Source organism: Syngnathus acus, chromosome 22 (assembly GCF_901709675.1).
Source record: "Syngnathus acus chromosome 22, fSynAcu1.2, whole genome shotgun sequence".
NCBI classification, from domain to species: domain Eukaryota; kingdom Metazoa; phylum Chordata; class Actinopteri; order Syngnathiformes; family Syngnathidae; genus Syngnathus; species Syngnathus acus.
In genome coordinates, this window is record NC_051106.1 from 4,490,052 (window position 1) to 4,516,670 (window position 26,619).

Genomic DNA, 26,619 nt, shown 5'->3' on the forward strand with positions numbered 1-26,619 from the left:
TCTTTGGGAAAAGGGCGTTTGGATTTTGTGGCAAGATTGTCTGATTTGGGTTTTCCCATCACAGAGGTAAGGATGTCAAGAGCCACATGCGGCTTGAAGTGTCTTTTAATAAAGAGGGCCTTTGCACTTTTTTTTTTCCTGCAATATAAATCCTGTCATCATTTTAACTAAATTTTGCTCAAGATGAGAAGATAGCAGTTCATAAAACTTTATTAGACCCCCAATTCTGTTTAATACAGCTTTATTGCTCGGAAAGTGATTCTGAATTTATATGCACATTTTAAATGAAGCAAACGGTGATAAAACTACTTGTGGATTAGCAGGTGGCCAGATGAGGGTGCTGTTTTTAAAATAAAATAAAAAAAACTGCAAACTCCACGCAAGAAGTGCAGAGATTTGAAACTGAAATGGTTTTGTGTAATGAAAAACGAATTTCTTCTGCAGAGCCATCAATGAAGAACAAAAGCGATTTGGATCCAGATTTGAATTTGAATTGAATTTGTTAGTGACTCTCATAGGATAAAATTAGATGATTTGAATAAAAACTCTTTTAGAGGTTCCATCCTCAGTGGTTTTCACTGAGAATGGACACCATGTTATGTTTCCGCAGTAATGATTGGCCACACGGGTTGACCTCCACAGTGACTCAACAGAGACCCATTATTTTGAATGACTTGTTTTAATCAGGACCTTTAATCACAGCAACAATAAACAGAGACAATACGAGCAAAGCCAGGAGAGTGATCATACTGAACCTGGTGCTGTGTTGTTTTTTTTAGGAGCCATCTGAGTTCTCTTTGAGGCACAAAACAAATGAAGGCAAAAAAAAATAATGTAATCAAGAAATGTGACCCTTGAGACTTCTTGTCTTGCCCTGCGGTTCCAACGAAAAGGCAGACGGATGAAAGCTGCAAATGTCTGACTGGTCAAGTGGTCCTAAACATTTCACAATTTTTACAAAGAACTGTTGAACTGTCGAGAACCACTCAATCAGGGAGACCACATTCATGTTCAAAATCCTGGATTCGCTTTCTGAAAACGATTCACTACAAGAAGAAATTTGACGTACCGCCAAAAGTCATTACCTTGTAGAAGATGAGTTCCTTCCATGAATTGTTCTTCCTTACCTTGCTGTCACCTGCGCTCACAATGTCTCAACTGAAGTCCCGCTCAGCTTTATATGTGATGATTTGGGGCTCGGTTTAAACAAGTTGTATTCAGGCAGGAATGAGGCCCATGCTGGTCCGACCGGATGAGCTGGGTTCCAAGACGTAGGCACGACTACCGGGCAGACGCCCTAACAAAGTAAATCAGATTGATGACAGACTATTCATCTTCATCTTCATCATCATCATCATCGGTTTAAAGTCCGCTTTCCAGGCGCCGCTGGGTTGGACTGGGTTCTCGATATGGCTTTCTTCCACCGGGAACGGTCCATGGCCATCTCGTGGTTGATGCCGAGTGCCAACTATTAACGTTGTTTAGTTCGTTTAATTGTTCTTTTAAGGAACAATGTTTGTGCACTTAACCGCCGAGAGGCAAACACATGTCAATCATGGGATCCCTTCCATGCATTCCCCTTTTTGGGGATTTATCACAAGGAAAAATCATTATTTTAAAAATATATGTGGTTATGATTTTACTAAATCCCAAAGCCGCCTTTTTGAAAGATTGTTTTTTTTTAAGGGTCCAGTAAACGTCACATTAATCGACAATATTGCAAAAATAAAACAATAAAATTAATCATAGCTCCAAAATTAATTATTATATCATGGTACTGTAAAATTTTAAAAGAAAGGAAGACTAGAAAATAATATATTCTGTATTTATTTTGAAAAATAAAATGTATTTGAACAAGCACTGCCCTGTGTACACATTTCTGGGACAACATGGAAATTAATACATTAATTTGTTCAGCATCAAACCCAAAGTGATTCATTCTTGTGACAAGGTTTGAGTTCAAGTACATTTTTATTGGCTGGCAATGTGGCAAAAATAAGTTTTATTGGACTTTATTCCGTTTCATGTCGTGTATTGCTCTTATGAGTTCCCTTTAGCTTTTTACATTATGATGGCATTTATGTGGACAGCAAAGAATTTTATGACAGAGATGGGAGCTTTTGGTAAAGATTTCCCACCCATCTATACAAATGTAAATAAGCATTTTTCCTCTTTAAAATAATTATGTTTTGTTTAAAATTAGTCCCAAAAAATCATTACTTTCTACTTTCTTTCAAGATACTATTTCATCAAATAAAAATTCATTTAAACTTTGAGGTTATATGTGTGTGTGTGTGTGTGTGTGTGTGTGTGGTGGGTTAATAACAGAATGATTTTTGATTGATCACATTTATTGGTTTCGCTTTTTCAAACAGAGACTATCACAAAACAACAGCCATGTCAAAAAGACATTCATTGGTGAAACAGTAGGACAATTTTTTTTTCATTACAATCCCGACACAAAAAAAACAAACAGCAGAAGTGAAAGGAAAACACTCTAAACATGAACAAACTCTCTTAAAAAGATTGCATGCAGAAACCATCCACGTTGTAACCGAAATTGCCAGTTCCGTTTCAGCGAGAGAGCTATGCCACTCTTCCGGCTTGACGACTTCCGGCTGAGAAACAGGCTGGATGGGTGTGCAGAGTCACTTCACAGTTTTGTAACACGTGTTCCAGCAGCAGGACACTCATGGAGGTATTTGACCAAAGCCGACGATGCAAATCTCCTTTTCTTAAGTGTCTTTGTTACTATCTTACTAGAAAAATAAAGTATAAAAATAAAAAGCCCTGAACTTGATTGTATTGTGTCACAGTAATTACACTGTATCAGCCTGGCAGTTTTTAAGTTACAGCAGCATTTGGTTTACCCTCAAAAATAAAATCATGGATACCCTCATATAGATTAATACCAACATCAAATACTTATAAGCAATTTGTGCTAACATTCCAACGTGCATTTAAACTTGTGCTTAGAACGTGATTGGACGGGAAGGTTGTAATTTTTGGTGGCTGCAAACAAGCTTTAGTGCTTTAGTGTGTACTTGGGGACGGAGCGGGAGGAAGTGAAAGCAACTTGTAGACTGGACCAAGTGGCCGAAGCTCACATTCCAGCAGGAGAAGCTGTGAACTCAATCACGCCGTTCTGGATGCAAGAAGATACAAAAATAAAATTAGGATCAACAAGACTAAACACACATCATTTGAAACCCCATTTTAAAAATCTTACAAATTCCAATTCTTCTCCCACTTACTTAAAAACCCTTCTAGTGAATTTTAGTGTGCAATGTTCTTGATTACTCAACACTTTGTGTACCTCCACCTGATGGATCATTTGGGAGAACAGAATACCGACTAAAGGATCTACACACAGATGCCAAACAGGCATGGGGTGATGTTTAGAAAGTAAAATTCAAATCAAAAGTCATGCTTAATGGGATTGCATGCTGAAAGGATGAGGAATATTCACACGGGGGATTCACACAATTTCTTTTACCTCCTCCTCATCATCATCATCATCATATTCATTCAATTCTGCAAATGCTGTCTGGAATTAGGCAGACAAAAGAGTTGGATAATAGACATGTATTGGATGGTCAACAGTAGATTTGAGTTTTTAAAACAGTGTTTACCTTCATTGTTTTGTTTAGGAGGCTTATTATGAAGGTTGCCATTTCTGGTTTACCAGCAGCGTTGGCCTGGACAAAAGAAAAATGCATACCAAGTCAAAAAGTATTATTTCAGTGCTATATAATATATTCAAAGCACCCACCAGTTCAATTGCTGTCTGCCCATCATAGCCTGGTTTACTCAGATCAGCTCCAGCGAGACTCCATATTTCCAGGCCCTCCAGATCGCCGCTGACAACCAGGCTGACAAATGCCAACAAAAAAAACACTAATGAGAACAATTGTTTCCAAAACTTGTCTTGTAGCGTTTTAGTAAATGAGGTCAGCATATTTGAGATGCTTAATCAGCACCTGCAATGTGTGTGGGTTGTTGTTTTTTTAAACCACCCATGCTCCGAGCTCACAAGATGTGTATGTAAAAGTTGAGCATGCAAACATCTACGACAACAGGGGCTCCAGATATGGGGGTGATCCAACGCTATGCAGTCAGGGAGCATTCCTCTTGTATATGTAAGTGCCAGCAAACTGGTTGGGCTTGTGTTAGCTATGCTACTGTAGGATAGGTTAGTGTGTGTGCGTTTATGGGGGTGTGTGAGACCTGCACAGCTCCGATCCCGCCTCATCCAACTCGTCTCGGGAAAAGTGGGCTCCCGTCTTCCTCAGGAGCTTGACGACATCCTTGTGCCTAGGTCAAATGATGTCAGCATTGTACGCTAAAAATAGTGTCGCCATTACAAAACTGACAAGTAGGGACACGAGCCCTGTCACCTGCATACACTCCAACCGTTCAAAGTGCAACGGTGCCATTCAGAAAATCAACAACCCAAACAAAAAGATTTCATCACAGGTAAATGCTAGCACATTGATAGTTAATCTTTCAGACTATGTATGTACAATCAGTGAAACTGACATCAAGCTGCAGGACAGGTTCCGAGGCCACACCCGCATTTCCACACCCGTCTCTTTCAAAGACTTTGACATTTTAATTTAAAAGGACTCAGCTAACTGAGTATTGACAAACGTGCTGTCACAATTAGTAGCAGTAGAGGAAGGCATGGAATGTGCAGCAAAGGAAGTGAAGGCATGCTTGCGAGGCCTCCCTCAACCAACGAAGCAAACGTGTCGCTGCTTGCCGTGCCAACCGTTAAAATACGACAACGGTCATTTGGCACAGCTCCAACATACGTTTTCTCCCTCAGGCCGATATGAATTAAAGAAAACACATAGCTGAATATTTAGGGCAATGTCACGGAATGACGATATTAATAAGCAATGGACAAACCAATTAGCCTCAATAGCTTGAATCGTGTATTAACCTCTGTTATTCCCCTAGCTTCTTTATTCCCATCCTGTCACCCATCCCTCGTACGAACTCCTTCAGTGACAACAAAAGGAAGCATTTAAATGACAGCTTGGCTTACCTGAAGCGTACAGCATTGCACAGGGGTGTGTCACCATAGCGATCTCTTGCATAAACGGTGGCGCCAACTGTCAGCAGGTACTGCACCACTTTCAGGTTTCCTTCGCAGGCAGCAATATGCAGAGGGGTCCGTCCATCATAGTCGCTCAGACATAAATTACTGCCCTGAGATGGGGGAAAAAAAGGACATCACAGCAATCAATTGACTGTGGAAGAACGCCAACGGGTAATGGCGCTTGACAACGTGAACGCGTGACTTGCCATTTCTTTTAGAGTTTCTAAGGCCTCAATGTCACCGATTTTTGTGGCTGCACAGGCCAGCGAGGGTGTCAGAGCATCACGGATGGCTTCCAGCTCCTGTGGACAGCATAAACTTAAACTGCCGCATGGACCGCATAGGCATAGAAAGAGTCTTTTTTTTTTTTTTTTTTTTTTTATATCGCTGTTTAAAGTTTAGGAATCTATTTTAGTGGTATCAGCTCAAACAGTATCAATCCCTTTTGCTCGTCCAGCAGGCGTAATGGCCATCTTGTTATTTTGACAGCACACTTAATGCTCCTTTTGTTGTCTTAGTGTGTGATAAGAGTTTTTTCCTCACTCTACCTTTGATTCAAGAATTACACAAGAGACAGTTTGGCCATTTTATGCTTGCAAGTGGGTAGAGCCAGCATCATTTTGTGAAAAACTTGGCAGAAACTCCAAACTCCCGCAGCAATTGTATTTATTCTCAACAAGGAAGGTCGGGTGTGCAGAACATGTCTTTATCTTATGAAAGCTTCTGCTGGGGTCGTCTCTGCAAACTGATTCCAGCAAGTTGCAGAGGTGGTCTTATCTCTTTGTTTTCACAATGGTCAGCTAACAAATGTTTACACTCCCGGGTGGAGCACAACTCAAGTTTACAGCAAGCACAGACAGAATTCACAGTTCGAAGTCAGCAGTTCAAAATAATCATAAGAACAAAATAATTTGTCAACCCTATCAGTGTATCTACACTAAATGTGTCTACATTAGATCTCAAATGCAAACACATTCAAAATCAACTCCCAATTAAGACAAGCAGTGTTAGGCATCTGAGCAGTACTGATTTCTTAAAATTCTATTATTGAGCATGTTAGGGACATTAAGACCAATGGGCATTATTTACCTCTTTGCAGCTAATGCTCAAAGCCTTAGCGATGACCTGGATGAATCGACTATCACTCAGACTAAACTTGGCTCCTGCCAAATCAGCCGTCATCTCACCACGCAAGTTCTGGCCCATCATCTATGTGCAAACACACGCATATTTGCAAGCAGTTTTTATTTTAGCGTGACCTCCCGTTGATGTACACACTAACCTTTTTCTTAGCGTCAAGACTTAGGTCTGTCTTTGCCAAGACATAAGACAGCTTTGATAAGGCGGCCTCTGGAGTCATGTCAAAACCAGTTATCAGCCCGGCGTCAGTCAATACCTAAATTGCATTTAAGTTTTAATGAATGCCCAAAATATGAAATAAATATTTAGTAAGTCATAATAATAGGGGGACAACCTTGCCAGTGGCATAGGACGTAGACACCGTACCCCTCAAACACTGCGTGCAGTTTATAATGATGACGCCAAAGTCAGTGGCCTTCTTCAACTCCTCCAACAAGTCAGGGCGGTTATCTGGCCCGTTGCCACTGCCATACGTCTCCAGTACCACTCCCTCCATAGGAGGCTGCAGAAAAGCCCTCACCTAAGAATAAAGTGCATTATAAATACTCAGAATGTATGGAAGATTAGTAGAAAGCAGGTTATTTTTTGTATCTCTCTCATGTCCAAACCCATCCATGCTCCTAAAAGCCCATCTGCTGGAGACCAGGTGCCACGTCATTAGCCATGGCATATGACTAGAACAGCAGATGATGGCGGTGTCCGCAAGGACAGCAATTAATCTGAAGGTGTTAGCAAGCGTAAAGTCATTTGGCAACTGTGGGGAAGTTAGCACAAAATATGAGATTGAGGCTGGGCAGTAAAACGGTCTATTTTTTGATGCCATAAGCACTTTGACAAGAAATGCTTGACGCGGATTAGCAATGACGCTCTCATAGCGCCGACACGCACGCATGAGTCTGGTGCCCCATCAAAACGGCGCCTCATAAAAACAGTTAAGCGCTATAAGAAAGCCTTGATGGTCGTACTGGGCTGCCGGAGCAGATTGAGATAGTAAAGTCACCGTCCTGGTGGTCTCGGAAACGCGAGCTGCAACTAAACGCTTCGCTGTCAATGCCAAGCCTTCCTCTTTACTAGGCGATTGGTCATGGCCCATAACGTCAACCTATCTGTTTCTGAGCTGAGCTCTGGTTGGAGTTACACGAGCGGGAAAGTAAGAAGTGGGATAATTGCACAATTAAACCGAAGTTAACATTATTTTATCACAGTTAGCGCAAACAAGAGTGTCTGGACAGTTTGTCCACAACATTTTTGATCTGGAAATTCTTCTAGGAATAAACCGTTCATTCAAAATGCTTTAGTTAGTAGCATTCCTCATGATAAAATAAATGTAAAAAATAGTTTCAGAGGACCACATACAGTAGCAGCAGTTATTCCCGGGAAGAGCCTTAGCAGGCCGACATTCCTGTTGAGCTCAGTGGAGACCTGAAACTTAACTGTCGTGTTTGCCCTCCACACTGTGTCCCAGTTTACTGCAGGGAAAGATGACAGACAAATAAATAGACTAGGACAAAAAATTTTTTTGACACACGACACCAATCCATTGTGCTTACAAACTTACTTGCAATATCAACCTCTGCAGTGGCAAGCGGAGCCAAATTAGGTGACGTGAATGCATTAAAACTCCCGGCATCCACTTTGGTCACACGATTTCCTCGATAGAGCTTGTTGTAGAAGTACAAGCACACCTGAGGAGAAACAAGTGACGTTTTAATCGATGCACTACTTTTTTCCGTAGCAAGCAAGCAAACAACAAATAATCATTTATGATGCAAACTATAGTTTTGTTTTGTTAGTGGTTGTGGACAAATGATGGCATTTGTTGCATTTGAATCGTGCACTTGAAGAGAAGCTTCAGCGTTTATCCTGTTCCTGATCATTGCTGTTAAATGTTGCAAAACACAAAGAAGCAGTCTCATTAGCAGTCCTCTGAATGCCGCCAAAGATCACACCTAATGCAATATCTCACCGTAGTCATAAAGTAGTTGATGTAATTACGGTAAGTGAGATTATGGAATTATTCTTTCATCTGGTTTAACTTTGACTATTTTATTTCCGCACTTATCACACCATAGCTCACCTCAGGAATGACAAACTGGCCGGCAATCAACAGTGCCCCCAACAGGTTGTCTCTGCCATCATTCCTCATCTCATAAATAGGCACCTGGAGGTCAAAGAGTAAGTGAGGCAGGTATTTGGACTCAAAATGTTTCTATTTCTTTTTTTTTTTTTTTTTGCTTTTACTTGTGAGCCGGTGAGGACGATGGGCTTGCCCAAATGTTCACACATGAAGGAGAGCGCTGAGGCCGTGTAAGCCATGGTGTCTGTGCCATGAAGGATCACGAAGCCATCGTAGTTTTCATAATTTTTCTGGAAAAATAAAATACTTTCAGATTGCCTTGTTTTAAAAATATGTAAATAGGTGGTGATTTTCAGGTACCTCAATGTCCTTTCCTATTCTAACCCAGTCGTCTGTGGTCATATTGGCCGAGTCCAATAAAGGATTGTACTCTATAATGGTGTATATTATCCTCTTTTTGTTTTTACTCATACTGAAACAGAAAAAAAAAACATGATTACACGACCATCATTAATCAACATCCATCAAAAACAACAAAATTCCAGATAAACATTGTTAGTGTCACCAAAAGTGCAGAAGTTCACTCCAAGCCACATAAAACATGTTAATAAAAGTTGATTGGCTTCACTGTGAAAATGATTATTCTTTGTCACGCACGTTGGATTAAGCGCTTGTTACATTTTTTTTCTTCTGCAGTAGCTTTATGAAGCGGGAGAAACTATTTAGCAGAACCCGTGCGGTGGGGAAGTGAAACTTAAATTAAGGAGTGTAAAAAGGAGGATCACATTGTGAGGCAATGGCATCAAATTAGCCATTTTTCTCTTCAGTGAAAGCTTAACACCCTGTGAGACTAGCGCAACATAAAGTAGATGATTGGCTATGTCGTGTGGGTTATTTGGCGAATCATTTGAGTTGCATTGCTGGGGGGTGAGAGGTGGATGTACAGTACGCATATTAATGTTGCCTTTTTCAAGTCGAGTTAACTCCAGCAGCGGGTGGTCCCCACCTGTGACGCAGAATTTAAACTCTGCATGTTAGGCTCATTTTCCGTATAATCTCCCTTTTTAAGAAACAGGGCAGGCACACACAGCGGATTAGCATGGGCCAGCCTATTATGGGACATGAAGATGATCTGAATGGAACAGCAGGGGGATGAAGAAGCGAGTCCCAGTCGACCAAAGCAAGGTTCTTCTAATCAGTCTCAAACGTACACCACCCTAGAACATATGTCGCTGATAATCTTTGCCATGAGAAGAACGCCCTTTATGACATGACACATTGACTGTACCTGCTAAAGCGTGGCCTGAGGTGCAGCCCCATTGAATCAGAATAATCAATCCTGATTATTACGACAACAACACATGTGCCTTTTTTTCTTTTGTTGTTGTTGGACGCCACCATTAGGACCGTTAAATTGTCACTTGTGTGAAGGTATCAGTAGCATCAGCGCCAAACATCAGCTGACACAATGAAATCAGTTTATAAAAAAACAATCACATTATTTTTCTTACCTAGAGGTAAGAGTTCCAAGGCACTTGCATTAGACTTGCATATGAGCTAACAGTTAGTGCAAACACTATTAATGCCTGGATATTCATGTCAATGTTTACTAAAATGTTACTAGGTGCAAGAGCATGCAAGATATAAGAAAATCGGATTGCTACAAGTTATCACCTCTGAAAAGTTTGAAGAGGTTTTGTTGACTGTACTGGACAGCAACAAATCATGCAAAATAATAAGTGTAAACAGGAATATATGGTTGTACTTTGACTGCAAGTCATCTTGGGAAAATGCGGACAAGTGGAGATTCATATAACTGTGTGTCAGGCAAGCAGGTGATGTTTGGATGTTTGACATAGAGCATAGCCACCCACCCAACCACTCGCAAGGGCAGTGCAGGCAAAACACAAGGCTACCAGATATACTCCACCTGTGGATTAAATGGTCAGAATGAGCGCTCGGCATCCTGCAAAAGTCATTATTCACGTTAAAACCCGACCCAGTCACAAAATATACACATCACTGTGATCATAAACAACTTGGAGAAATTGTTAGACAACAGACAAAATGCAGATATTAGGATATTTACTGATCAAATTTCCATTGCTGTTAAAATTCATTTAGTTCTTATAAATGTACCTAATATAATGTTTGCACATTTTTAACATTTTGGTTGTAATTGCTTGTTGTAGGATTGTAACAATGTTAGTTTTCGTGGAGTTGGATCTTGTGACTTTAGAACCTCATGTGAGTTGAATCAACTGAGTGATTGACTCAGCGTGATCTGAGTACACGTAAAATTATTTTTGTCTGCCACTACTATGACTAAGTACCACAAACGTTCCAGAGAACGACATACAGCAATGATGGTTGTCTTTAAGGATTTTAACATACGATTGTGCCATCCCTGGTTGGATTACAATGGAAACTGCACTTTGTCCTCCTGTATGGAATAGTGGGTCCACTTACGGCAGGACTAAGGTGCGTTCGGATCCATAGTACTCATACATGCAGGTCTGCTGTGCATACATCTCATCGTGGAGGATGGGTAGCTTGCGCAAAATCTGCACAAATGCATTTGCCTTTGGTGAAAGAACTGTGAGGGAGAAACACAATTACTGCATGTTATTTCACAATAGAGGCTTTTGGGCTTTTCTGCAATTGCACTCCTATTTACAGTACATACAAGTGTCATACTGCACTCTAGTGGTTCACGTGACATTACAATCAGACCATATTTAATTCCATCATCCGTCCATGATGTAATGAAGAACAAATACCTTTTATTTGTATTATACTATTTACATTTCCAAGTGTCATTTGTTTTTAGAATATTACAATCTAAAATCAACAATTACTATTCAGATACAACTTCCTGTGTGAGTGGAGTAAATTTGTTATGCTGTCTGTCATGTCAGAGCATAATAGTGTTGTGCTTTCTTGATTTTGATCTGTCCTTTCTTGTGTCCGTCCACTTACAAAATTCATTCTGCAAATTACATTTCTAATAAATATGGAAATAAGATGAAGTCCTGAATATCAAGATCACCTGTTCCGTTATAAGCATGACCTGCATTTGGTGAGGCTGTCTCGTATTCGGCATGACATGAATAAAAATGGCTATCAAATAGCTAGCAGCTTGACCTTGGCCGCACAGACGCAAACAGTTGCAATCAATAGTTGTGTAATCAGTATACGATAGCTACCGTTATCGGTAAGCGTCATTCCGATGGTTCCTCCTGTGTTGATGACCAGGACGCGCGCTTCGGCCACGCTGGGAGATCTGGCAAGTTCATTTCCATCGAACGATCCGCAGCTTGTTAACTGCCTCCTTCGGCACGGATGGACCTGGGAAGTTCGAGGCGAGACCACCTCGTTTGAAGCGACCGCGTCCAGATTATGGTGGGACAGAGCCCTGGCAAGTGGCGTCAAGGTGTCCGGAGGAGTCTGCGCCATAACTAGTGAAGTCAATGCTGCTTCTTCAAATGTGTAAACCCACGGTGGTCTTTAAACGTCACCCCCAAAAACTGAAATGAAACCTCTATTATAATAGCGACAGGTCTAAAGGCGATGTTAGTAGTGCAATCGACGTACCTTATGATTATTGATCTGCTTCCTCTGCCCCAATGTGTCAGTTTTTTATATGTTTACTTTGTGGGGGGATTAGTTCCTGTGACATCATTCATAGGGGCGTGTCTACCTTCGGACCGAAGCGACTCTATGGCAAGCCATAAAGACCTTTTTACTTATTAACTAATAAAGAGAATAATTGTGTTGCTCAAACTCTTTCTGTGATACAGATTTGTCGAGTAAAACACGTTTAAGATATTCGTAAATTTGTAACTATATTATTTCTTCCGAGGCATAAAGTACATTTCAGAACATCAACGTCATTTTCCCCATCTTTGTGACAAGAGATGTTTCTTAGGAGTTACTTGTAAGCATAATATTAAGAACTCCGTGTAAATTCGATGGATTTTTGTACTACATTGGTTTATTTTCAATAATAAAAAAGGTTTGTCTCAACAGATTTCTAAAATTCATTTGCAGATATCTGCTATATGAATTACAAATATCTATAATGAAATCATTATCTAACTCCAGTGCGTTAACCCATATTTGACTCACAAGTATGTATCTTTCTTTATATACATACAGTTTGTCATGATGAATAAAACCCTTGATCATTGCGGTTCATCCGCAAATAATCACATTTTGGGGTGGAGTTGAATATTGCAGCAGTGGCAGTAAAATTCCCCTCGTGTGATTAATAATCTATTTAAATTCTTTCCATTTCAGTCGTTTCATTTGCTACAAAGGCACATCAACTGAGTATTCATAACTCATGTAGTTACGTCTGTGCACCACAGGGTGGCAATGTTGCTCTTTCTGTTGAAGTAATAACGTTGTTGTAATTAATCGAACATAAGGTTTAAGTTTTCCAAAGTGTTTTTTTCTGCCAGAATATCCAGAACCACCGATTAAATACATTTTTGGAAATATTAATATATCTGTAACAGCCCTTTGATGTCTCAGGTCTTGGAGTGAGTTTGAAGTACTCTTTGGTCGAAAAATGTTTGCCTGTTTGCTTTGATGTCTTTGAAATGCAGAAGTCTTGCGGTGAAGAAGTCTTGGAAAGTTTTATTTGCATCACTTTGTCGTCCTGATCGCCAGAAAGCTCCATCCGCAAGTGAATGAAGAAGTCAAGGGCAGGAAGTGGCAGCGAAGGCAGCTCCACACCTTTCCGGTATATCGGCGCCGCGACCAGCTCGGCTTAAAGGAGAAAGGCTACTACCGGGGGAAATTAATCGAAAGTTGGGGGAAGAACTGAGGTAAATTGCTTATATTCCACAAAATATCTTTGGCTAGAGTCTCTTGATGTTCGTATTGTTATATTGTGCCGCTTATTTTGCAACAATATCCGGGTGGTTTCTTACCGCTAACTGTTAGCGAGCTAGCCTGCTAGGCTAGTTAGTTAGCTAGCCGTCATTAGCGGACATGGGCTAATTTGGGTTGCCTGACACTCCTATGTAATCTTCACAGGGGGGCGAGACGTGAACTTTCCTGGTTGATTGCACATGTCGCTGAGTCACCGAGGACTTGCTTGTCGAGGACCTCCGCAACCTGGAAGGTGAAGTTAAGCTTTGGCTGGATTTGCGTTAGCCGCAGAAAGCTGCTTTTCTTAGCCGGTAGTGGTGACAGAGAGCCGGGGTGCAACCGGTCAAGAGGCGCGTCAGACGTTGCCCGAAGGGACTTCACCGCGGCGTTTAGTGATCCAATTTCCCCGTTTAATACATCGTAGCCTGGAAACTCTCCTGTTGGCTGATTTCGTGTTCAAGAATGCCCATTGCGAAACAGCTGCTACCAAGTTTGTAGAGGAAACGAGGCATGGTGTGAAAAGGCCCCACTCGCACACTGTCCTACTTTGAATGTACACGTCCATGCGCCTCACTGCATAGTTTGACTCACCATGAGAGTGTATTTGTAAAATCGTTCTTGGGAGTCATGCTTTCACCAGTAAGCCTGTAATTGAACCAAAGCTCCTCTAGAATAAGCAAGAGTGCTCCTGCCTGATTTTCTCATTACCAGCAAGGTATTTATGCATAAGAGTTGAAAATGGGGAAGATGCTCTCAAAGATATTTGGGAACAAGGAGATGAGAATATTAATGCTTGGACTTGATGCCGCCGGAAAGACAACAATCCTCTACAAACTGAAACTGGGACAGTCCGTCACCACGATCCCCACCGTGGGCTTCAACGTGGAGACGGTCACCTACAAAAACGTCAAGTTCAACGTGTGGGATGTCGGCGGCCAGGATAAGATTCGCCCCCTGTGGCGACACTACTACACAGGCACCCAGGGGCTCATTTTTGTGGTGGATTGCGCTGACCGGGATCGCATCGACGAGGCGCGGCAGGAACTCCACCGTATCATCAATGACAGGGAGATGAGGGATGCCATCATCTTGATATTCGCCAATAAGCAAGACCTTCCCGACGCCATGAAGCCGCACGAAATCCAAGAGAAGCTCGGATTGACACGCATCCGAGATAGAAATTGGTATGTTCAACCCTCGTGCGCGACCACAGGTGATGGACTCTATGAAGGCCTGACTTGGCTAACCTCTAATTACAAATCTTAATGATTGAGTGCTGACTGTTTTAGGTCAAAACTATCATAAAGTTGCAAAGAACCTCTCCAATGAGTATGGTTAAGTATAAATTGATTAGCCTCATTTATTTTTTAATACTGCAATTACCCCATTACTAATTGCTTTGGGATGTTGGTTTAAAAGAAATGCTTGTCCTGTGTAGCAGACATTTATCACGACGTTTTAGGGCTTGCTTATTGATTATTCAACAAATTGGTTCTTTTGTAGAAGCAACAAACACTTCACCATCTTTGCCTGTCTTTTTTTTTTTTTTTCCTGTTTTATATAATTTTTCCAATGATGCTCAATTTCTCTGCATTCTTAGGCTGGGCTTTAATTTTTGCTTGTTTTCAGTTAAAGGGGATCTTAAACGTTTGATGGACTTTGACCCAGTACTATGTTGAATAGTACTTGTTGGAAAGATATTAATTGCTGCAAAATGAGAGATTAACGCCATTGCCATCTGTCTTGACTTGAGAGAAGAAATACTTCACATTTCATTAGCCCTCGCGCTCAATTTCCCTTATATGGGCTGTATAGTAAACCGAAGTGTCATGTCTTGATACCTACATGTGCTATTCAACAAATGGGCCTCCAATAACATGCTTGTTTGGAACTTGGGATGCATTTTCTTTCCCCAATTTTGAGGGAGGAATCGTACGCTCTCCAAAGGAATGTCCTTCAACTCCCAAGTTCTCGCAATCTGATATTGATTAGTCCCAGTATTGGGACATGATCATGAAAGCCTGTATCTGTAGCATGAAGTGCAGCAAACCTCCACCAGGGACCTTCTGTCATTCGGTCAAAAGTGTTGCAGCTCCTGTTTTGATCAGGGTGGGGTGCGGGATCTATGTACAGACCTTGTCATTGTAATGTCTTATTAAAAAAGTGATTTGAAATCTATGGCTTTGTTTGTAATTTTATTTTATATATACCAAGACAGATTTAGCCAAAGCATGTTGGTGAAAGCTCTTTGAATCAAATCCACAGGATGTCTTTGTGCAGGCTGCAAATACTAACTTCCCTGCCCAGAGAGACTTCATAGAAACCTCAAATTGAATGTTTCTACCCACCATGCCCTTGCCCGTCAATGGGAGAATGTGCAAAACAGGAAGTTAAACCGTTGGTCTCTCTGGAGGAACAGCATAGCCTCATGATTGTTTGCGTGAGAATGGGCTGCTGCATTGCGTACATTAATGTTGGGTGTGGAATAAAGATCACTTGACTGAAACAAAGTGGTTTTATTTTAGCATGTGCCCTTTGGCACAACGATGGTTGCATAAATTACTGATTTAGGAAGTTGCACATTTTAGTTCACTTTTCTATTCTGAAAATTGCAATCAACTAGATTAAAAAAAGTCTACACACCCCTCTTCAGGTGTCAGTTAGAAATATATATAAAGTAAAAAAAAATTCTATTCATTTAAAGGGAAGTGAAACATTTGAAAGAGCAAATAAAAATACCCAAGATAATGTAAAACTGAGATCTTGTGTGAATTCACCATGAAACTTTTTTTTTTTTTTCCCTTGTTCAGAAATGAACCAAAATCACATAGTTTGTCTCAATTTTTTACTAAAAGTGTGTTGTGTAAACAGCTCATGCTTCAGAGCGAATCTCACTGAACGCCTGGTCCAGGCCGATGGCACTTTAATTGGACTGTAATGGCCACTTCTGGTCACACAACTTAATTACAACTGTATGATTTTTGCTACTTCATTGGGCAACACCACCATGTGTCCCCCTGCGACGACCACATCTCTGTAAAAACTAGTCCTGGCATTTTTGCTTTCCACATCCCAAGAGAACTGGTTAGCCATTATTAAATAAGTTGAATACATTTTATGCCAGCAAAATATGCTATGTTCTAAATGTGATCTGTTTTCATAATTGATACTCCATCCACCCAATTTAACTGCTCTAATGTTTTCAATTTTCAATCCGGGTTTGGCCTAACCACAATGCATGGGTATCGGTTTGAATTGCTATGACGATGACCTTTCACTGCCACCAAAAAGTTTCCAGTGAGTTCCTCAATACTACTTAAAGGAAAGAGGAAGCGCTGATGACGGCCACCTCCCGTCTCCTGAGTAAGATTCTGTACTTATTGAGTACATTCACGTACAAGAAAACTCCTCAATTATACTCAAAATAGCATGCTATGTAATCCCCAAAATAAATTGAGCAAAGCAAAATACTTTCGAATTTTTCTCTGTAATTGCGAGTGTTACAACTGACCAGTCTTACAACTGTCCAATGTCTCCCCAACAGTTATTTCTAACGATGTACAACTGTAATGATCAAGCGCAGAGGCAAAGCATATTATTACAGTGGAGCATTTATGTCAAGATGTCAACGGGGAACGCCCACCCTCCTACAATTTACGAAGGCAATTCAGCCAGAGCTTCTCTTCAAGGACAGTAAAAGTAGTTCTTTGATTTGGTTAGCAAACGTGAGCATTTACCATCTAACAACATCTGGCAGCTCCAGAAGCAGCTGAAAGTTGTTTCAGGTGTCCTGGTGTGGTTTCGTTGTTCAATGTCATGGTTAAATTATAGACATGGTCCAGTTTTTCTCTCTATTTGCTGAACATGCAATTTGATTGGTTTATTTGACTTTTTAACCAGTGTGACAGGATGCACCTTGGGCAATGGACCTAAATGCATTCTTGTCATATTTGTTTAAAATTGTAGACTTTTTTTTTTTCTCATCAAAAGCAGTCATGTTGCATTACAGATTGTATTTATGTAAAAAAAACAAAAAAAAAAACATTTGTAAACATTCGTTCAAATAGTTTCAAACTGTTTGGTCCCTAAACTGTTTATTCAGCTGTAAAACACACACATACTGAGTCAAGGACGTCACAAAACGGCAGCATTGTCAGTCTTGCTTTGAAAGAAAAGCCACACCACAGTACAGTCAATTCAGTGGATTAAAAAAAAAAAAAAAAAAAAGCACGTCTATCTCTAAAAAGAAGTGATTTTTTTGTTTGTTCGGTATATTTGAGCGAGAGGTTACGCAAACAGAACAAAGTGCAAATAGAATCTGCTTAGAGAATCTCTTTTTAGCTTCCTAAAATGCTTCGCTTATGGATGAGAAAAGATTTTCTTCCCAAACTATATAATAGTATGTATGTAAAACTGTCCAAAATGTCTTGCAGGATAAATAATATTTTCTAATATTCGTGGCAACTAAGAGACTTAGTGCAATCCAAATTCCCAATTGATTATACAAGCAGTGTTTTGTCAATACTTCTAAGAGAGCACAAATGTGCATGTTTGTGTTACAGTGTGCTTCTTTGTACCCACTCGGCTGCAGTGCAGCTGTCTTTGCAGCCCCTCTCCCCTCCTTTGGGTCCACAATGTGTGTGTGTGTGGTGGGGGGGTATAACCATTATGTTTGGTCTGTCAGGCTTGCTTGCACCATACATCGCTCGAAGCCAAGAAATGATACATGTCATTATGTAATCTATGAGAGCACTAATCAAATGAGTTCCGGCTCGCCTCTGACTGTGTCTATGAGGCATTGATGAGAGCATTTATTTGAGTTGAGTCATTGTTGGCAAGTGAAAATGGATGACCCATGATGCTGCAGGACAGCCTTTTCTGTCTTTAACCCTCCCAGTTAGATTTGGAAGGCACACCTTAATATGGAGAAAATGAGTCTTCTTTCTCTTGGCACCAGTGAACATGATGATAATGATGACACAATGGCTGCTTCCTCTGTGTCACTTGACTGTGATGTAGCGGATTGAGCACGTGTGTGGTTTTCTCTGTAAAATCATCAGAGGAAGGTGTGTGTGTTGTGCACAGGAACGGTTCCATTGTTTTCTTTTTCGTCTCCCGAGGCTGACCCATACAAAGAAGTGTCGGAGGGAATAATTCATAAATACATGGAAGACTTTGTTGTACAGATTTGTTCGTTTTTGCGGCACGGTATAACAATAATCATATAAGGGTTAGTTTCATTTCATTTGTTCAGTAACAGTTGTCATCAAAAACTGTGGTCGACCATTGGCTGCCTTGGCCGTTGCACCAGAATGCTGAAGTGCAAACAGCGGAGCATGAAAAGCTGCAAAGAGGCCCCCGCATGCCTGTGGGAGACTTGAGTTGGGTGTACTTCATGGTTTCTTTTTCTTGTAAAAGAGCCACCCACAATCTTGCGCTTCATCTGGGCCTTTGGCTGGAATTCCCCTCACATAGACACAAAACATACTAGATGGATACTTGTAGTACATATTTTAGTTTATGACTGTAGCCTGTGCATGATGTCAGTCATGTGACTGATTAAAATGAAATTAAGGGGAAAAAATAACCACCATCCTTAGATTCAGAATGAAACTGCAGCTTTATTTCAGATTCCAACTGAACCACATTTTCTCTATGGCAACTATTGCCCCCTGGTGTTACAACAAGGCAATGCTTTTGCTCCACTGCAAACTCATGACATTTACACATGGATTCGTGTCAGACATATACTGTAAATGCATAAACACAGTACCCAAATATAGGCAACTTTTGTGTTTTTTGAGTGTTCCACCATCTTAAAGTTAAAATTTTGTTTATTAATCATTATTTCAATATCTATCAAAATAATCATGATTATTATTTTTCCATGGTTACCCAGCCCAAGTGTAAACAATTCTTTGTCTCTGTGTCCAGGAATGTATTCCACCAAAGAAATCATTTATTAACACAAATAATATCTAACAAGATTAAACTTTTTTCCTAACATGCAGGATGTGAATGTCTGGACTCCTAAACTCGCTATCGTGTTTGCTCAGAGGGATTTCTTCACAGTTGAAGCTCTCTTGCAGCAACTAAAGGATGAAATATTAAAGGACATGACATGACCCATTAAGTGGCAAGACCAAATTCTGCATTACTTACATGTTCATGCATTTACATTTCCAACTAGAAGAGATGGCTCTTACCTTAAAAAACTGCTTCTCCACTTTTGGGTTGATGCCCTCAGTGCGTTGCTCATAGCAACAAATGATGCAGGTCTCTGGTCCACTGAGCAGCTTCAAGGTCTCCACCAGCGGGGTAATTGACTGTGCACAAGTAAATGGAAGCATTTAAGGGAAAATGTATTAGAATGTCATTAATGGAAATGAAGAAAACATGCAAAATTGCCTCTGACTTAAATACCTGCTCGTAATAAATGCAATCCGCCATAAGTACATAGTGTGGAGGTGGAAGGAAACCAGATACATCTTCACCCCTGAACAAAAACATAGCTCAAACTATAAATGTGACTACCCATCCAGGGGACAATCAACAACAATCAAGCATATTACATAACAAATAGTACAAACCATTTCAGTACCTTGGCAGTTATGGATCCGGTACTGATGAGAGTCTGATTGTCTTGAATGTTCACTTTCAGGAGGGTCTGTAGATCTTCCAAGTCTGTCACACTAACATCAGCACTATGGGAACCAACACAAGGAAACATAATTTAATGCATATAATACTAAGATGAATGAATGAATAAATAACCGACAATAGCTGTGTTTATGATAGTATATGGGTGTTCCATTCGTAGGGCAAATGTACCCGATTTGTACATAAATGAAACATTTGTATGGAAAACACAAATTTGAACTCACCCTATGGTCGCTGCCATCATACCAACGACCCCAGTCCCAGCTCCTAACTCCACCACTCTTCGGCCAGCCCATAAATTCACTCCCGAGGTCGGATCGTAAAATTGTTGGGTTTCTAAATATTTGGCAAGAACGATGGCTGCATCCCACACCACGCAACCCACGTCCCCCATGTAACATTGACTCACTGTTAAGACAGAACCGTCGTTTTTCTCAATTTCTCTCACGAAATAATTGTTGTGCTCTCCCTGCGCCGCCATGTTGGCTAAGCCAAAGCGGAAACGGAAGTTAGCCCGTTGGTATTTCCCGCCACCAAAAATATAAAATAAAAAATTCCTTTCATATTATTAAAGTTTGCTGTTATGAAGGAATGTTGTTTTCAATAAGGTATTTGATAGTAAATCGATCCACGCTCATTTAAAACCAAATTGGGACGCCATTTCACCCCCCCCCCCCCCTCCCGTCCCCCAAATGGCTTCTGTTAGCTTCGATAACTTATTCTCGATACCATTGTTGGTTTATTAACCCTTTCAGTTTATGTAATACTGAAGCGGCACCACTGAATCAGGAAAGTCTTTATAAACTGTCCATTTTATAGCGTTTGGCAATGTTTCGTAGTAGTACAGAAGAGATTGCAACTAGTGATACCTCTGACAGTGGAAATACTTCTGAGGTATCTCCATTAGAAAGAAGCCTTGGCAATGGAACTACCTCTCGTAATCCAGTATCAGCTTCCCCTGCTTCGTCCTCTCAAAGTTTGGAAGAAGGAAGTTCTCACTCTAGCACCGGTCCATCACCTCCTCGCCCCTCCATAGGTAACTGTAGGCATACCTTTTCAGTTTAAGCTCAGACACCATGTTAGGTTGCATTCTATCTGATATTTCTACTATAATGTATTATATTTTGCTCAAAAGGTCGATTCCCCTCGAGTCTTCAGTTAGGAAGAACCATTTCACCCCACATTGCTCATACCTCGGACAGCTCCTCCCTTGGAGGAACACCGAGCCTCAGGAAGACCCCGGGTTCTGCTCGGGTCACACACCCTGCACGGACGCCGTTGACGGATACTGGTACTCTGGTCCAAAGCAGTACTTTGACTTTGTGTACTTGATGTTATATATTTCTCTTTTATTGCAGCTGCAAGTTGCTCCTCTTCTACCACAGCTTCTGGTGCAACTGTGATTGTAGCCCTGGTTGAAGGGCGCGGTTTGGCCAGGGGGGAGATTGGAATGGCCAGTCTTAACGTGAAATATCCAGAACTTGTACTCTCTCAGTTTGCGGACACTGGAACATATGCTAAGGTAACCTAAGCACGTTATGGTTGTGATTGCTAACCGACCTTTTACATTTCTCAAGGTCATAACCAAGGTTCATATCTTGTTACCGATGGAAATACTGATGCCAGACACTGCTTGTGATAAGGGAAAAGGGACAAAACTCTTTAACCTTATCACAGAGAACTTCCAGGTATCAATGCAAGAATACACGCAGTATAACAACAGTCAAATATTGATGCAAATATTTTGTGTATCAGGGTGCTGCTTTCACCGCAATCCAAAGGAAATATTTCAATGAAAAGAAAGGACTGGAGTACATCCAGCAGCTCTGTGCTCCAGAATTTAGCACTGTCCTGATGGAAGTTCAAGCTAAGTATGCCATTGAGTACCATTAGGTGAAAAAAAATAGACCTAAACTATGTCAACCATTTTATTACCGACTGTCCCCATTTGTGCAGATATTATTGCCTAGCGGCTGCGGCTGCTTTACTGAAATACTTGGAGTTCATTCAGAACTCTGTGTATGCTGCCAAGTCACTCAAAGTGAGCTTTAAAGGAAGCGAACAGACAGCTATGATCGACTCGGCGTCTGCCAGTAACATGGAGCTTGTAATCAACAACAGAAACCACAGGTACAGCAAATTGACCAAATTTGTATGGTCCCATGTTTACTGTACATTCCACACAGGAGCGACCATACCCTTCTAGGCGTCCTCAACTACACAAAAACTCCCGGCGGCGCCAGAAGGTTACGCTCCAATATTCTGGAGCCTCTGATAGATGTGGATACCATCGACATACGCTTGGACGCCATACAAGAAATGCTACAGAATGAGGAGCTGTTCTTTGGATTGAAGAATGGTACCATAGAAATTATTTTGAATCCATCTTGAGTCTTGTACAAATATGCCTGTATATTTTTCCTCAGCTATAGGTCACTTCCTTGACATTGACCAGCTGCTCTCTGTCCTGGTCCAGGTCCCAAAACAGCAGACAGTATGTGAAGTACTTTTATTAGTTATTATGCACTCCTACTGTTTCTAAATTATCATCAGTGTGTGCATCCTGAAACAGCATGTCTGCCTCACAGTTTAGAGGTGCAGGGTTTGATCCCGGCTCCGTCTTTCCTGTGTGGGATATTCATATTCTCCCGGTGAGAATTTAATCGGTCATATTATGTAATTTTTGTAGGTTCAGGTTGCTGAAGCGAAGATTACACATGTCATTCAGCTGAAACACACTTTGGATTTGGTGCCACAGTTGAGGGTTGGTGTCACACACAATATTTTCAAAGTTAGAAATTAAATGGTTCCTAAAAAAAAAGGTCATTTTCTAAACAGGTGGTGTTAAAGAACTGCAACACATCTCTTCTTAAAGCATACAGCATTTCACTAGAGGACGACAGGTTTGTAAATCTTGTGACGGCTGTCATTTTGTTTTTCGGCATTTTTTACTTTTACTGTGGTTTGTGTACACCTTCAGATTTGACATGATCTCGAAGCAGATCCTCACCGTCATTAATGACGAAATCACCTACCTGAAGGGGAACTTTAACATGCGCACGCAGAAGTGCTATGCCGTGCGACCCAACATCAACGAGTTCCTGGACATTGCCCGACGAGCTTATACAGAAATAGTGGACGACATTTCAGGTAGAGACATCAGTTATTTGTTCGCTATTTCTAGTCTAGAGTTTTTGATGAGTCTTTTTTTAATTTATTTTAATATATTCTTTCTTTCTCAATACAGGTATATATAATGTTGATGTTGTTTATAATACCAGATTCTTTTTAGGGCTGGAAAAATAGATAAACATTTTTAGTGGTACAACTAACCGTACTTTCCCATAATTCTTTTTCTTCTTGGAGAAAATGTATCTTATTTTGGAAGTGTTCATAGTATGTCATTTGTGTTTTTTCAGTACTAGTAAACCAGATGGCGGAAAAATATGCCTTTCCCATGCGCACAAGCTTCAGCACCGCTCGAGGGTTCTTCATCCAGATGAAACTGAACGGAATATTGCTACCTGAGGGAAAGCTTCCTCCCGAGTTCATCAAGGTCTCTTCAGTGGGAATGACAATACAAATTCCAGTTTTATCTTTATTGAAGTAAAAAAATGTTTCTTAGTGAAAACAAATTCCTGGGATCACATTTAAGTGTCATTTGCTTTGTTTGTACTTTGTACTGTTGACATCATGCACATTATTTGTGATTTCACAGTTTGTTTACTAGCTGCAATTTGCTGCCTTTAACAATGCCATTAATTTCAGACAACATAAACACAATTGATTGTCCAAGCATAATTGTTGGTGTTCGGCATTTGTCCCTTTAGGTCGTCAAACACAAGAACAACGTTGGCTTTACCACCGCAGATCTGGTGAAGTTGAACGACCGCTGCGATGAAGCCCTGAGGGAGATCGTTCACATGTCCTACGTGTGAGTAGAGCATCACGCTCATCCTCAGAACAAGCACACGTCCGTATTGCGGGTTCTGTATATATTGACAATATCTGACAAAATTTGTTTCCTTCCAAGGGTGGTATGTCAACTGCTCAGCACTATCCGTGAACACATTCATTGCCTCTACAAACTCTCTGATGCTGTATCAATGCTGGATATGCTGCTGTCCCTGGCAAACGCATGCACCCTCTCCGACTATGGTGAGTGGGATGCGCTATTCGTGTCTTGTCAAAGTGTCACACTTGATCTAATTTCAAGTCGGCACCAAAAGCAACACCCGTCAGTGAGCGGTCACTTCTACTGACATCTTTGCAGGACAGATCACCCCCACTGGAGGGCGCTGTCTCTGTTGCCACTGCTCAACTGTTGAAAGTTTATTTTATGGATGTGACCTCTCACTTAGTGTCTCAGTCACTGCAATGGAACAACCATGAGTCTCTTTTTAACCCCAAATAATTTTTCAATTCTTGGCAACTGGTCTCAAATGCCCCCTTGTGGCTATTTGAAGTATGGGCCATATCTCCATTCCCCTCAATGTGAGAATTAGGTGTAATAAAAACTGCTCATTATTGTGATTATCTAAATGCTTAAAAAAGGATTGTGCTTCTGTAAAGTGATCACTTGAGCATATTAACCCTTGATTTGTTATGCTGCGTCCATACGATGTCATAACGGAACAGTAATATCCTTAGCTGGAATATTTGGGGATCACTTTCGGACACTGTAGTAGCGATATTAATCCACATTATCTATTTATGATTTGCAATTGTAACATATTGTGATATTGTTTTGCTGTCTGCAAGTGCGACCAGAGTTCACGGACACGTTAGCCATCAAACAGGGTCGTCATCCCATCCTGGAGCGAATGCCCGGACAGCAGCTTGTGTCCAACAACTGTTACATCGCCGAGGGCAGCAACTTTGTCATCATCACAGGGCCCAACATGAGCGGGAAATCCACATATCTCAAACAGGTGGCACTGTGTCAGATCATGGCTCAAATAGGTCAGTATGACTCATATTTGAAGCAACACACTGCTGTGATATCAAGTTTGAGTGATTGAACTTTTTTTTTAAGGTTCTTTCGTCCCCGCTGAGTATGCTTCTTTCCGTGTAGCTGATCAGATTTTCACCAGAATTGGCATCGATGATGATTTCGAAACAAACTCTTCCACATTTATGATGGAAATGAAGGAGGTCCTGTACATTCTATCAGTGTTGTGGAAAAGAAACTTGATCATTCACTTTCCTCTCCCCTTAAGGTGTCATACATAATCCACAATGTCAGCGAGCGGTCCCTCATCATCATCGATGAGCTGGGACGGGGCACCAGTGCTGAAGAAGGCATTGGACTATGTCACTCCGTTTGTGAGTTTCTCCTCGGCATCAAGGTAAAGCACACGGACATTTCTTTGTTCCTTAAGCAGCTAAATGAGCTCTAACGCCGTCTCGATTACACACACTTACTTGCTTACAGTGGAAAATCTATTTTGTTTTGTCATGTTCATAGGCCTTCACGCTATTTGCCACGCACTACCTTGAGCTTTGCCAACTAGCATCTCTGTATCCCTGTGTGGACAATCAGCACATGAAGGTTCAACACACACGCACTCATGATACTGGCACTGAGACAATAGTGTACACACACCTACTGAGTCAAGGATTCTCTGAAGAAAAACATTACGGTAAACATCCTGCTGAATCACCTTGATGAAATATTTGTCAGAAGGGTGCCAATAAATCGTACTATTGCTCTCTTAGGCCTCAGAGCGGCAGAATTGACCTCACTTCCTTCGAGCATAATCCAGGAAGCAAAGACAATCGCTTCTAAAGTCACCAAGCAGCTTTTGGTAGGCTTCATTCAATGTGTGCAAAAGTTAAACCGTGCAATATGTCCCTAGTGACCTTAATTAACAACGTCACACATTTCTTTCAAATGTTTCTGAAGAAGTAAAATGTGTTTTGGACATTCATCCCAAGGCCAAGCGTAAGCGTGATCCAGAAACAGAGAGGCAGCGCGCTTTACACTGTTTGGGCACCCGCCTGCTGCAGGCTGCCAGAAACTCCAGACTTGACCCGAACAGCCTACGCATGTATCTGAAATGGCTAAGGACGCAGTACGAGACAGAGCTGGAGGCTACAAGGCTGCCGGCAACCTCTGACACCTAAAAGAGGAATCCAATCTTAAAGAGGAATGGCTGTCCCAGATGCACATTAAGTGACAAAGTAAATTAATTTAGACAATAATTTGCATTTTATGTTCCACAAATGCATTAAAAAATCCAAAGCACAGAGAAATTTCCAAATTCTGAAATATTGTTACACAGAAAGACAAGAAGAAAGAAAATCAAATGTAAGTATTCTTTTATATATCTATTTGGATCTATTACATGTACTATTGTTGTTGCAGTTTATATAATTTGGTACACTTTATTTGTATTTTTTTTCATCGTCCACATTTGTCATTGCATAAAAAAGAATTTGATGGTCGTATTTTTTTTGTTTTACAAAAACTTACAAAGTAGTCACAAAACGGCCAAGACAATAGAAGAGGCTGTCTCAAACATTTTGGCATTAGTTCATATTTAAAGAAAATGGTATAGCTAAATAAATTAACTGAATTAAATGTGTTCTTTCTTACTAATCACACTACTCACAAAAAGTATACATTTTAAAGGTGAACCTAAATTGATCATGTCTAAATTTTTGAATGCACATTTATATGTTCACTGTTTAAGTATTATTAAACTCCACTTGAATAAAATAATGTATTTTATAGTTGACATGACGCATGTAGGTATCC

The 26,619-nt window shown here is 40.7% G+C and overlaps 4 protein-coding genes across 6 annotated transcripts; 2 read left to right on the forward strand and 2 right to left on the reverse strand.

Moving 5' to 3' along the window:
* Positions 1 to 2,333: 2,333 nt before the first annotated feature.
* On the reverse strand, positions 2,334 to 12,043 carry aspg (asparaginase homolog (S. cerevisiae)). Of its 3 annotated transcripts, XM_037241729.1 has the most exons (19): positions 11,916 to 12,043; positions 11,528 to 11,848; positions 10,791 to 10,917; positions 10,252 to 10,287; positions 8,682 to 8,793; positions 8,486 to 8,611; positions 8,322 to 8,405; positions 7,803 to 7,929; positions 7,601 to 7,713; positions 6,579 to 6,764; positions 6,387 to 6,500; positions 6,194 to 6,313; positions 5,311 to 5,406; positions 5,051 to 5,214; positions 4,228 to 4,314; positions 3,773 to 3,872; positions 3,633 to 3,698; positions 3,497 to 3,547; positions 2,334 to 3,145 (listed from the first exon to the last, which is right to left on the reverse strand). In XM_037241729.1, the coding sequence occupies exons 2-19, from the start codon at positions 11,775 to 11,777 to the stop codon at positions 3,104 to 3,106; spliced, it is 2,001 nt and encodes a 666-aa protein (XP_037097624.1). In that variant the 5' UTR covers positions 11,778 to 11,848; positions 11,916 to 12,043; the 3' UTR covers positions 2,334 to 3,103. The 3 variants fall into 3 exon arrangements, with proteins under 3 accessions (XP_037097624.1, XP_037097625.1, XP_037097626.1); XM_037241730.1 differs by lacking the exon at positions 10,252 to 10,287; XM_037241731.1 differs by lacking the exon at positions 3,497 to 3,547.
* Positions 12,044 to 12,991: 948 nt separating this feature from the next.
* arf6b (ADP-ribosylation factor 6b) lies at positions 12,992 to 15,377 on the forward strand. The gene is made up of 2 exons (XM_037241733.1): positions 12,992 to 13,153; positions 13,365 to 15,377. Exon 2 carries the CDS (start codon positions 13,938 to 13,940, stop codon positions 14,463 to 14,465), a length of 528 nt encoding a protein of 175 aa, XP_037097628.1. The 5' UTR covers positions 12,992 to 13,153; positions 13,365 to 13,937; the 3' UTR covers positions 14,466 to 15,377.
* A 3,423-nt stretch (positions 15,378 to 18,800) lies between these two features.
* vcpkmt (valosin containing protein lysine (K) methyltransferase) lies at positions 18,801 to 20,357 on the reverse strand. The gene is made up of 5 exons (XM_037242096.1): positions 20,084 to 20,357; positions 19,790 to 19,903; positions 19,623 to 19,695; positions 19,406 to 19,525; positions 18,801 to 19,291 (listed from the first exon to the last, which is right to left on the reverse strand). The coding sequence occupies exons 1-5, from the start codon at positions 20,338 to 20,340 to the stop codon at positions 19,187 to 19,189; spliced, it is 669 nt and encodes a 222-aa protein (XP_037097991.1). The 5' UTR covers positions 20,341 to 20,357; the 3' UTR covers positions 18,801 to 19,186.
* A 185-nt stretch (positions 20,358 to 20,542) lies between these two features.
* On the forward strand, positions 20,543 to 26,272 carry msh4 (mutS homolog 4). The gene is made up of 20 exons (XM_037242126.1): positions 20,543 to 20,895; positions 20,995 to 21,150; positions 21,218 to 21,381; positions 21,437 to 21,547; positions 21,615 to 21,730; positions 21,816 to 21,989; positions 22,046 to 22,218; positions 22,286 to 22,353; positions 22,549 to 22,623; positions 22,698 to 22,762; positions 22,840 to 23,009; positions 23,279 to 23,415; positions 23,690 to 23,793; positions 23,893 to 24,017; positions 24,621 to 24,821; positions 24,895 to 25,013; positions 25,079 to 25,207; positions 25,327 to 25,501; positions 25,578 to 25,666; positions 25,797 to 26,272. Exons 1-20 carry the CDS (start codon positions 20,688 to 20,690, stop codon positions 25,983 to 25,985), a joined length of 2,748 nt encoding a protein of 915 aa, XP_037098021.1. The 5' UTR covers positions 20,543 to 20,687; the 3' UTR covers positions 25,986 to 26,272.
* Positions 26,273 to 26,619: the final 347 nt, after the last annotated feature.

Bases quoted from the DNA above. Each gene is read 5' to 3' on its own strand.
- aspg (XM_037241729.1), bottom strand. From the start codon at position 11,777: ATGGCGCAGACTCCTCCGGACACCTTGACGCCACTTGCCAGGGCTCTG. The intron at 10,918-11,527 runs GTAGCTATCGTA...TCTCCCTCACAG, and splicing joins AATGACGCTTACCGATAACG to TTCTTTCACCAAAGGCAAAT. The intron at 7,930-8,321 runs GTGAGCTATGGT...GTTTCTCCTCAG, and splicing joins GCCAGTTTGTCATTCCTGAG to GTGTGCTTGTACTTCTACAA.
- msh4 (XM_037242126.1), top strand. From the start codon at position 20,688: ATGTTTCGTAGTAGTACAGAAGAGATTGCAACTAGTGATACCTCTGAC. The intron at 22,763-22,839 runs GTTTGTAAATCT...GTACACCTTCAG, and splicing joins ATTTCACTAGAGGACGACAG to ATTTGACATGATCTCGAAGC. The intron at 25,208-25,326 runs GTAAAGCACACG...TCATGTTCATAG, and splicing joins AGTTTCTCCTCGGCATCAAG to GCCTTCACGCTATTTGCCAC.
- vcpkmt (XM_037242096.1), bottom strand. From the start codon at position 20,340: ATGGCGGCGCAGGGAGAGCACAACAATTATTTCGTGAGAGAAATTGAG. The intron at 19,904-20,083 runs GTGAGTTCAAAT...TGGTTCCCATAG, and splicing joins ATGATGGCAGCGACCATAGG to TGCTGATGTTAGTGTGACAG. The intron at 19,292-19,405 runs GTAAGAGCCATC...TTCATCCTTTAG, and splicing joins TGGAGAAGCAGTTTTTTAAG to TTGCTGCAAGAGAGCTTCAA.
- arf6b (XM_037241733.1), top strand. From the start codon at position 13,938: ATGGGGAAGATGCTCTCAAAGATATTTGGGAACAAGGAGATGAGAATA.